At 37.3% G+C, this 12,558-nt stretch overlaps 1 protein-coding gene and 1 pseudogene across 1 annotated transcript; both read right to left on the bottom strand.

The window, feature by feature from the left end:
* LOC107620702 lies at positions 734–2,806 on the bottom strand (annotated as a pseudogene).
* LOC107620701 lies at positions 10,137–11,610 on the bottom strand. Its single transcript, XM_016322829.1, has 2 exons — positions 11,419–11,610; positions 10,137–10,610 (listed from the first exon to the last, which is right to left on the bottom strand). The coding sequence occupies exons 1-2, from the start codon at positions 11,608–11,610 to the stop codon at positions 10,137–10,139; spliced, it is 666 nt and encodes a 221-aa protein (XP_016178315.1).

Here is a 12,558-nt window from a genome sequence, read left to right as displayed (position 1 = left end):
TCTTAGTGGAGGAGATATCTATTATTGACTTAAATAAATAAACTAATAAGTTCTTCTTATGATATATACATACCAATAACTAATAAGGAATATTCCGTTTGAGAAATTTTTTTATTATACTTTATACTTTTATAATTACTATTTTCTTGATCAATATATACTCATATTTCTCTAGTTTACCTTATGTAATAGAAAGTTTGAAGATAGAAGAAAGTTTGTAACAGAATTTGTTTAGATCATACTACAAAGCAAAAACAAGATTTGTCAAATTATTATTACCCCCAAAAAATTGGAAATAACATGTTGAAGATTGAAATGGTAACATTCTCTTAAAACAATGTTTCTACAAGAGCAACCCACCTTATATGGAACATAATTACCATGCCAAGCAACAACATCGAAGGGAGAGAAATCCAGAACTGCAACAAATAGTTCACCACCAAAATTCTGCACTATAGTGTACCCAAGATTGAATTTATCTTCAAGGAAATCCCTTGGATATGCAAGACCATTAGCATATAAAAAAAAAACAAAATAGCAGATCAATTGATCTTTAGACATTACAGTTAGTTTATTCAAGTGCTAATTTAGATGTTCAGTTGTTAACATAAAAATTTTATCTTGTGATATCATTACATTAAATTACTTCACAAACAAGATATAATAAGTGCACTCAAATTCTAACTAAGACAAAAAGAAATTATAAGGAGAAAAACTAATTATGAGAAAATGATGAAACAAAAAATAAGGACGACTTGAACATACACAAGGGGTAGATTTGTATTTCCAAATAAAAAAATAAAAAAGAAAAGAAAAGAGAATCAATCAGCTCCCGGAAGAAGCTTGGTACTTGATTGGGAGGTTGTTCCAAAACCTCTAACAGCTGCAGGGATGACTCTTGATGGAGACACAACACCTCTGCAAACGAAGAGAAATAAGAATCTGTTCCTAGTCTACTCTGTAACCACCCTTTGTTCTCCAAGAACCCGTCTGCCATGATCCATGTGTTCTTGAAACCGAGGCTCGTTAATGTTCTTGCTACTATTTTTACTGAGTCCGAGTACCTAATTTTGCATCCAGCACCAATGGTTAACACTTAATAATCAATTTATATAATGATATAACTCAAAATAATAACAAAGAAACTAACGAGTCCATGATCAGAATGTTAGAGCCTTTGTTGATTTTCTTCAAGTAAGAAATCTTCAAAGCTGCTAGTTCAGCTTCCACTTTCTTCACATTCCTAACAAGTCCTCTGAGCTCTCTTGGTAGTTATCACCTACAAAGCACAGGAGGAAGCGTATTAGCCGATGGTTTTGCATAAGAACTTGTTAATGTCAAAGGTACCTTTGTAACCACGGAAGTTGAAGGTGATGCCAGACCAAATTGGAGGAAGTAAGAGGTATGCAATAAAGAGTGCTCCACCTGTTCCAGAAATCACAGTAGGATCTGAAGAAGATATTGTTTTAACTGTCGTCGAAGCTATTGGCTTCGCACCTTCAATCACCTTGGTTGTTTGTTGTGCAGTGTCCACGACTGCCTGAAAATTACAGAGAATATCCATACCAGGTCAAGAAACTTCGTTCTTCAAACATCATTCAAGTTTCTAAAAAAAGGTGCAAACTTCTTGAAAGGCGAACTACAAAATTCTTAGGGGTCTTAATATGATCTATTTCTTTAAATTCGATATTCAAGGTCATAAAGAAGAACCTAGAATAACTAGTCTATTTTTCTTTTCCCTTTTTGAAAGTTCTGTTACTACTCGACTTCGAAAAGGGGAGAAAGTGTTTTGGTAGCATCAAATGAATAACATTTCGAAAAACAGAACACAGAAGAAAATTGAGTATAATTTAATAATGAAACTCTAAAGACATTTAGCAATCTCAATTCTAATCACACTCTTAATTAGACCTTATCTCTGAGCAAATTGAGAAATTTTCCAAAGAAGTCCATGCTTTCGTAACAGATTAGTATTTATAAAACACATGCTAAATACAAAAACTAGTGCATTGTTGCTTAAACAGGAACCAAATTGAGCACTACAGAAACATGTATCAAACATCATGAATCATAATTCAGAATCAAACAAGTGATATTCTTAAACCTTGGCAACAGTGATGATAGGTTGGGGATCAACACCAGTGCTTTGGAGTGCCTTCTTGTACACCAGGAACTAAATGAAGATCTAACATGCAAAAGAATTTCCACTTCAGTGAATATTGTTTTGACTTTTTAAAAGCAACTGGCAAAAGAAACACACACAAAATTAGCCAATATAGCAAAAGAAACCGAGCAAAATTAAGCATTTCTGTTTCCCAGATAAACACTAATAATATTTTAATACATCAAAATTAAATAAAATGCTCAAGCTAATATAGGGCAGCTCTTGCAGCCAAAATTTTAACTCAAATATAAATATGAAAGCTTTAACTAATGGAAAAAAAATCTCAACAAAAGAGTATCTAATTTTTTAATTCAATTTGTCAAGAATCATAACACCATGTATTTATAATTTATAAAAAATTAATATTTTAAAATTTGAGAGAGAGAGAGAGAGAGAGAGCACCTTTTCTCCCTGCTCTTTTCCATCAGTTCCCTCCAAATCCAACACAAGTGTGCAAGGCTTAATGCCTGCACACCGAGCAATCCAGATTCCTTCGGTTGTTTTAAACCTAAAAACAAGCAATGCAAAGACCATCACATATCACATATCATATATCATATCTATACTTACAAAAGTCAAATAACATTGTATATAAAGAATGGGGATTACAAGAATTACTTGCCTTCTAGCATCAACACTCATCTCTTGGAAATTGGTATAAAACAAATGATTCAAGAGTGTGCTCTTCCTTGCCAAAAGTGAATAGAACAGTAAGTTACCATCACAACAAGAGGGGGGCTCCAAAATGAGTATTGTTGATTATACATAACAAGAAACTATCATGGAGAATGCTATTAATACCATAAAAGTTGACGAGCCGACTTCAGATAAAACAGACTTTGCTAGATCATTTGGAGAAATGATCTCATAATTTACAGAATCCTTCATTCCATTTTTTGAAACCCTACAATGATACAAGAACATATAAATTATTTGTCGAATTGATGTACCATACAATGCAAGCATTAGTTGAAACCTAGAATAAAATCAAGAACAAGTTACAACCCTTTTCCTACATGTAGGGGCTAAATCAACATGTATATGATATGTATATTTTAAAGTTTGCATTTAACCTTGTTCAGCATTTTCTGCTTACCTGCTAAGCTGTTCTACAACTTCAAATTTCAGTAAGTTTACATTCATCAACCTAGTTTAGTTTATTATTCATTAAGTTATACGTGAGTTACCATCAAGAATCCTAACACTTTAATGTTAAAAATGGATGAAAACCTTAAGGTCTTATATAGATCTAAGAGAAATACCAGACCTAAGAGGAAACTAACAGTCAAAACAAAATTCAAACACCAACAGCAACAAAAATGAGACCTTATACTAAAAAAATCAATAAATCAATCACTGTCGACAGAAATAAATTCAAAAACTAAGAAGAAAATAATATCAGAAACACAAAATAAAATACCTAACAGAAATGGAATATAAATGAGACCTTTGGAAGAGTAAGGGACAGCGGCAAAGGCACCAAGTAGAGAAATGGAGGAACATCAGCGGCGGCAGAGCAGCGGAACACAAATTGCTATTGATCTTGCTGCGCAAACGGCGGAATCGACTTCTCCACTCGTGATGGATCCTCGCAAATGGCCTTAAAAGAGATACTTATCACAGAGGAAGGAAATTAAAGGAAAGGAAAGGAAGGAAAGAAGGAAGGAAAGGAAGGTGTTGTCGATTTTGGTGGAGAAGACACAGAGGTCGACAAGGAGAGGAAGCTGGAGGAGACGTCATCGGAGGAGATCGCCGCTGTAGGAGATGTCACCGAAGGAGATCGACGCCGAATGAGATGTCACCAGAGAAGATCGTCGGAGAACACAAGAAGATCGAAGATCGTTGCACAGGCCAGGAGCAACAGCGCCACCCATGTGGTGTTTCGACTTTCAGCTAAGGGTTTCTGAAAAATAGGGATTACTAATTCTGCTTTTATATCACGTGATAATTGCGGTTCAAAACTGCCTTAATTATAAAAAATGCCACAAATCCAAAAATCAATTGTGGCAGCAGTAGAAACGCTGGAATATCCAAACATAATGGCGGTTTTCCAAAGGTGCCGTAATATAAATGTCATTTTAACCTCTTTTTTGTAGTGTGGTATGTTGTGGTATGTTGTCCCCTTTTGATAGAGTTTCAAAACTTCAGATTTGGACCAAAGAGACCCCCCAAAATCGCGAGGCACATGAAATTTTAAGTGAGTCATGCGTTTGTACTTGTACATATGCACAAGCATGTGTGCGTACGCACACTGGCCGAAACTCCCCTTGTGCATACGCATAGAAAGGTGTGCATACGGACACTAGCTGAAACTCTTCTTATATGTACGCATAGAAAGGTGTGCATACACACACTAGTGTGTTCTTCTCCTTTGTTTTCTTCATGAAATGTCCCACTTTGCATGTTTTCCTTCCACTTCTCCAAAGCCATCCTAGCTTATTGGTCCTGAAATTACTCTACAAAATATATCACGACATTGAATGGAATAAAGTGGAATTAGATTGACTATTTAGAGCATAAAAATAATGTTTTCAACACTTAGGTACAATTTAGAGAGAATTTACAAAAGCATACTATTCAAGTGAATAAATGCAAGTTTATTTGATGAAATCTACTCAATTCAAACAAAAAATTATCATCAAATGTGGATTTATCAGACATCCCCTAGTCCTTCTAAACTACAAAAGTGAGGGAATGACACTCTAGGTCTTCAAAAACTTAAGCCAAGCTCACGCCATCAAAATACAACATATCAATCATCACTCCTCCGCACGATCAAAGATCCTTACTAGGCCTCCAGTGCTCCATCTAAAGTGAAGGAAAGGGGTAAAACTTTGGGTTTTTAGTAAGGTTGGGGTTGTTAATTTAAGTTCTTTGATTCTTCGAGGTTTAGCAAATAAATAGCAGAATACAGAGAAACATTATACAGATAAAGAATACAAAACAACACCACACAGAAAAAGAATACAGAAAGCACACACATACGCACAGAATATATATATATGGTAGAGAAGTATGAGCAAACAAGTATGATACATGTCTATCCGATGCAGGCCATGAACTCACGTGTCAGTTTACACCTTGCAACTCGACATTACCTAAGAGCCAATCCTAGATATGGTTTTTTAGATGTTTAATTGCACAAGCCTTATGGCCGAACCCATTCAGTTAACTTTAAATGGTATTAAGCTATACGGCGGTGTAGCCATTTAATTGAATTTAAATTATATAAGCCCTACAGTATAGCCATTCAGTTGACATTAAATTGTATTAAACCCTATGACATAGTCATTTCGTTGACTCTAAATTATTTCAAGATGTCTATATCTTTAGAACAATCTTTAGTATATGGGTGCCCCCACTATATACTCAAATGATTAGCAAGCTGGATAGGCCCTAAACCTTGCTAGGCATGCAGCCTCTCACTCAACATCCTTAATCCCTAAGCTTTAATTAATTATATTTTAACTCTTTAGTTTGAATTTCTACAAAATTATATTTTTTTTTTGTTATATACCAAACTTCATTAATTGTACCTTGATGCTTAGCGCTTAAAGCAGCACTTGGCGTTTTCAAAGCATAAAATTTTGCAATCGCTCGCAGGCGCCTAGCGCCCAGAAACTTAAAGCAGCAGGGCACCTAGCGCCCTTGTTTAAGAAATTGGTTGCCCAGCAGCCATGTTATATACATATAGTTGGACACCCAACGCTTATAATTCATATATACTATATATATGTTAATTATTATATGGTATATACATATAATACATGTTAATGATTATTATATATACTTTTACCTTATATATTATATGGTATATTTTCTTGTATGGATACCTGGAGGGAGAGCTTGGTCTCTGGGAATCAACGCCGAGTTGTTATCTTTGGTGCCGACCTTTGAGCTTTGTGGTAATCCGAGCTTTACTCCAAGAGTATGTCCAATCGCGTAGATCTTTGAGCAAGAAACAAGGGGGAGTGTACCTGCAAAGGCACTCCGAAGCTTAAGTCAGTATTGAGAATTCAATGTGTCCTTTTAGGATGGAAGATCATACCTTTTATGGGTGAAAATGTGCAAGTCAGTTATGCTTCTACTTTATTGCCTATATTAAAGAGCAATAATAAGGGTGAAATGTTAGGTTGGACGTTTCACTTTTGGGAAGCAGTCCGTTAAGCTGAGTTATAACATAAGTTGCCGATTAATGGCGTTTATTGCCGATTAATGACTGTAATGCCAAACTATAACTCCAGCTTTCTAAATAATAACGTGAATAATGATGAGTTATGAATGACAATGCCAATTTATGATGTTGGATTTGTAACGGCCGGATCATAGCCCCCAAGCTTTGCCTGGAAATTGTGTTTAATGAAGTAGGTTGAGCTTTTTAATGAACAAGTCGGTTATTTGAGTTGGTGCATAACTCGGCGTTTGATGTGGTCTAGGAGCCCCCAATTCAAGATGATTTGTTAAACAATTAATAAATTAATATTAATGAGAGAGAGAATAGTGCGCATACTTATTAATGACGTGCGTATTCCCAAAGTACATCATATCTCTTGGGTCAGTTGAAGTGACTATTTGGTGGTTTTGGGAAGCGGTTTCTGGGTTTTGAAATTAACTTTTGGAGTTGAAAAGGTTTGGTGGTTTGACATAAGGTTGTGTGAGCCTTTTCAGAAGAAGTTTAAAGCAAAATATGAGCAAGAGAGGTATCATCTTTTTCTAACATCTGTAATCTTTGCTTTCCTTCTCTGTTATCTTTTTTCTTGTTCTTTCTCTTTTTGTTTTTAGGTTGATAATGGGGTTTGAGAAAGAGAAGAGGGAAAAGATTGACTAGTCATATGAGTGGGTGAATGAGGATGTGAAGAGGTATCCGTCACTATTTTTGGACGAGGGTGCTGTTAAGGAGATATAAGTTAGTAGGATAGTGAGGGGTGGGTGTGGGGTGCGATTGGACTTGCTTCCTTACACAGTTGTTGAACGTGTGTTCTACAGGGGGGAAGGGTTTGAGTTCTTTTATATGTATAGTAGTATTTTAGAGGAGTTAGGAGTGAAGCTTCCATTTAGCGATTTTTAGTGTCAGGTGCTGAAACAACTGAACTGTGCGCCTTAACAACTCCATCCCAATGGTTGGGCATTCCTTCGTGCATTTGAGATTCTGATGGAGTTTTTGGAGGAGCCGCCTACAGTGGAGTTATTTTTCTCATTGTTCCAGGAAAAAGTGTTTGGAAGGATTGTTGGGTGAATTTGAATAGTTCACCAGGGTTTGCTGTGTTCAAACTGTACAAATCATCGTTCAAAAACTTTAAGGAGATGTATCTGAAGATTAGGGGTGTGGAGGATGACTATCTATTTTACGTGGACGAGTTTTTGGGAGAGAAATTCCCCTTGTGGTGCTGTTTAGAACCTCAGAGTATTCTAGGGCCTGAATCAATATGTCCCCGGAATGAATGTATTATTGAGTTTTTGGTGGAGGGGATAGATCGGAAAAGTTTGTTATCGGTGTTTGAGTTGTTGAAATGGGATGAGAATAGGCAGGCTGTAGTGGATTATTTAGGTGAGCTTAGTTGTAAATGATGTAGTCTAGATAATGCTTGTTTTCATTTTGTAATCGATTTTGGATTATTGTTTTTTTAAGGTGGGAAGTATCCCGGGGTCAACTCGGCTACCCTTAGATCTCGGGTGAAGAGCAAAAGCTTGGAGAAGGAAGGTTCAACATCAAAGGCAGAAAAAATGGTAGGTGCTGGGGAGGTTGATCAGCCAAAGCCGAGGAGGACAAAGGTAATTTTGAAAAGGAAGAAATCTGACATGGTCAATTTGTAAGAGGATTCTGAAGATGGTCTCGGAGTTCCGAATGAGGAGCTGTGGAGGTTCTATGATAATCAGAAAAAATTGCATGAGGTTGTTGAGTAGAGTGAGGGTTCCTCTCTTTGGGGGAAGGATTATCCCTTCATGATTACTGCCGATGAAGTTTGTCAGACTCCTGCCGATGTTATCTTGGCTGAAGAGGTGGGAGATGTGGCTATTAATCAGTACATGCAGGTAATTTGCAATTATTTGTTTGTTTTGGTTTGATATTTTTATGGATGACCAATTTGGTGCATTTTTCTTAATTTGTATAAGGTTATTGGTCTGAGGCTTGCCAGTTTAGAGCGTAGCCGAGAAAAGAAACATTGTCAAGTGGCCGAGTAGAAGCCAGATGCGAAGTTGGAGGAACAGTTGAGCTTGAGGAATGTAAGGGTTACAGAACTGGAGAGTAAAGTAGCTGATCTTGAGAAAGAGCTAAAATTGATGAAGGAAAATTATGCAAAAGAGGTTGAAGATTTGAAGAAGAAAGAGGCCGAACTTTCTTCTATGACTTCCAGGTTGTAGAGGTAACAGCGAGATTGAAGGAAGTTGAGAAAAGTAAGGTAACAGAAATTTTAGACTCTTTTGTTGAGGGATTTGAAAGGGCTTCCTTGCAAGCAAAGTTTTTGTCTCTTGATTGTGATTTTTATCATATGGATCCGGGTAAAATTATCAGAGATAGAGTTATGGTTGAAGATGACGGAGATGCTGAGGAAGAGGATGAGAATAGTTGATCAGTGTGTATGTTTTGTGTTTTAAAACATGTATGTTGGTGATTTGTTTTGCTCCTGTAGTGAGCTTATGACTATTTATGTTCATAATTTTGGTACTGTTTCTGTAAACAGTTTATTTGGATTTTTGTTACTTGCACATGTTGATTTTGTAGAAAACATATATATTTTTATGATAGGTGAATTTTGCCTAGTTGTGATTGTGGCTTGGAGCCAATTTGTTTTTTAGGCAAATTTGTGTTAATGGTGTAATGCCATTAATTTGATGGAGAAGTATCATTGAAAGGCTGAGTGGGCGAAGTTTATTGAGATGCCGATTTAATAGGCATTGATAGTATATTGTGTAACTGGATTCTGTTTAATGGTCAACAGTAATTTTGAGTATTTCTCGGCAATCTGTTATTAAGTCCGAGTAGTTTGTTTAAGATCGTGGATTTGTTTCGACTGATATTTGCCGAAAGGTCGGGTTCAGATTATAATCGGATATTTGAATGAATGATAGTATCCGAGTGGTTGGATTTTGATTAAGATTAGTTACTTGATGGAATGATTGTATCCGAGAGGTTGGATTCCGAGTGAGATCGGATATATGTTTTATTTTGAATGATCGGCTTCCGATTTAGATCGGAGGTTTGTTTGAATGATCGGATTCCGATTTAGATCGGATATTTGTTTGATTGAATGTTTCCAAATGATTGGTTTTCAGATTAAGATCGGTTATCAGATTGAATCATTGTATCCGAGTGATCGGATTCCGTTAAAGGTCGACAGTCGGAATGACATTGTATCCGAGTGATCGGATTCCATTTTAAGGTCCGTAGCCGGATTGACTGATTGTGTCCGAGTGATCGGATTCCGTTTTAAGGTCGGCAGTCGGAATGACTGATTGTATCCGAGTGATCAGATTCTGTTAAAAGTCGGATACCGGATTGACTGATAGATTTCGAATGACCTATCTTGGCATATGATCGGTGTTGATAGTATCCGAATGGTCGAAATGATAGTATAGGTCGGCATTATATGTTTATAGATGAAGCGGAAATATAAAATGGAGAAAATAATGATTTGATAAAATAAGAAATTTATTTATTGAAGAACCCTTGATTTCAAAGGCCCAAGTAGGCTAGCCTCGTTAAAACCTCTCCAAGCAAAACCCTTGTGGGAAAAATCTTGGTAGTAGAAAAAAGAGTACTGGCCTGTCCCTAGTATTAACTGTAATATAACTTTAAGGAAGATACATTCCAAGTGTTAGGGAGATCTTTACCCTCTAGGGTTTGTAGTCAGTAGGCTCCATTGCCGATTACTTCTGTGACTCGGTAAGGGTCATCCCAATTAGCTGCTAGTTTGCCATGTGCTGATGGTTTCCTAGCTTGTTCTGTTTTTCTGAGCACAAGATCGTGGACTTAGAAAGACCTTGGTTGAAGTCTCTGGTTATATCTTCGAGCTATGTGCTGTTGCATGGCCAAATGTTTGACTACTATTGTTGATCTTATTTCTTCTGCGACATTGAGTTCGGTTTGCCGAGCTGTGTCTTTTGTAGTCTGGTCGGCTAGTTCAGTGCGTAGTGAGGATTGGGAGATCTCCATGGGTATCATTGCGTCGGACCCGTAGACTAGCCAGAAAGGTGTCTCCTTTGTTGTTGAGTTGACAGTGGTGTTGTATGCCCATATGATCTCTGGGATAAGCTCGGCCGAGAGGCCTTTTGCTTCATCTAGTTTCTTTCTTAGAGCATGTAGTATTACTTTATTTGCAGCTTCAGCTAACTCGTTTGTTTGTGGGTGCTCTACTGATGAAAAGTGTTGTTTGATTTTCAAGTTCTGCAAGAAGGATGTGAATTTTTGATCAGCAAACTGGTGACCATTATCTGTGATAATGTGCTGAGGAATGTCGAATCGACAAATAATATATTTCCAGACAAAGGAAAGCATTTGTTGAGATGTAATCTTGGCAAGAGGTTGTGCCTCTATCCATTTGGAAAAATAATCAATTGCTACAACCAGGAATTTTACCTGACCTGCTGCTGTGGGGAAAGGGCCGAGGATATCTATGCCCCATTGGTTGAACGGCCAACTTACCTCAGAACAGTGTAGGAGTTCAGCCCTAGATGTGTGATCGGACTGTGTTTCTGGCAATTGTTACAGCTTTTAACTTTTGCTTGACAATCCTATCGTATTGTTGGCTAATATAATCCAGCTCTGAGGATTTTTGAAGACAGACTTCGGGCTCCGAGGTGTGTACCACAGATCCCTTCATGCGCCTCAGCAAGTGCAAGCTCGGCTTCTGTTCTGCAAAGACATTTAAGTAATGGACGAGAGAAGCCTCGTCTATATAGCGATTATTATAAATTGTAAAAAAGGAGGCTTGTCGGTGGAAGTTACGAGTATTTTCGACGTCGCCTGGCAAGATCCCTGTCCGGAGATATTCTATGTATGGAGATCTCCAATCTGCTTCCTATGTTACACTTAAGATTTGTGTTATTTCAATGCTTGGCTTGAGCAATGTTGACTGGTAAAGTGATGACCTGTTTGGTTGAGTTCTGGCGAGTTTAGACGGAATCTAAGCTCGGCCATTACTCTCCCTTGGTATGTGCTGTATTTCATATTTAGAAAATTTTGTAAGTAAATTTTGTACGATATCCAGGTATTTAGAAAGCACATGATCCTTTACTTGGTATAAGTTGTTTACCTGCTGGACGATAAGTAAGGAGTCGCAATATACCTTAAGTTCGGTGATGTTTAGGTCGGCAGCGAGTCTAAGGCCAGCAATTAGTGATTCATACTCACGTTGATTGTTGCTTGCTTTAAATGAAAAATTGAGGGCCGTGGTTATCATCGAGAATGATACCTGCTCCACACCCTTGTGGGTTCGAGGACCCATCGACATATAAGGACTGGTACGTGGCAGAAGTTAGACCAATTAAGAGAGTCTTAATAAGAGAAATGCGTTGCAAGTATAGCTCTCAACTAGCTAAGGTCTGTCTTACCAATTTAACGTTGTTGTTTTCACTTAGTTAACCCTTACTGAGTAAAGGAAAGTCAAGTGATTGAACTGATTCTTATCCACAGATCCTAGTCCTTTTCCTTGGAAAGGTCTAGGGTTAGTAGATATAGAATTAGCCAACAATGTTCAAATTAACAAAGCACTTGAGCATTCCAACTCAAGTGTCTCCTCTTAATCAACTCCCATGTCAAGTAGAGTTTCTACTCCATTGACATGGAATCAATATTCATAAAAATATAAGAAAACATAATTAAATGGAATAAAATAGAGAATTAATTAAAAATAAAAGTAACTTTATATATTAATAAATTCAAAATGCAACATACTTATTTGAACAGGGTCAATGAGCAATGAATAAAAGTAAAGGAATAAGGAAACAAACTAAAGCAATATCTTCATGGAAGTAATGATTCTTCAGCATCCAAAAATCCAAAACAAAAGCATAAACTACTAATGTAAAGCTAATCTAGATTCAGATCTAAAACTAAAAGTACTCCTAATATCGATGTATCTGAATGTGTGTGGATGCGTGTTGAGTTTCTGCATGTTCCCTAGGTTTTATCTGTGTTTCTGGGCCAAGAACTGGGTTAAGATGCGGCCCGAAATCACCCCCAGCGTATTCTACTATTTTTGCAAATTGCACAGGTCACGGGTACGCGTCGTCCACGCGTTCGCGTCATTTAGCGTTTTTCCTTGTCATGCGTTCGCGTCGTTCACGCGTTCGCATCATTCGTACAGACTTCAATCCACGCGTTTGCGTCAGGCACGCGTTCGCGTCGCTGCGATTTCTTGATTTCGCGCACTCGCGTGAGCCATGCGCTCGCG

Source organism: Arachis ipaensis, chromosome B10 (assembly GCF_000816755.2).
Source record: "Arachis ipaensis cultivar K30076 chromosome B10, Araip1.1, whole genome shotgun sequence".
Taxonomy (NCBI): Eukaryota; Viridiplantae; Streptophyta; class Magnoliopsida; order Fabales; family Fabaceae; genus Arachis; species Arachis ipaensis.
The sequence above is the reverse complement of the archived record's forward strand: the minus strand, read 5'-3'. Positions and strand labels throughout refer to the sequence as shown.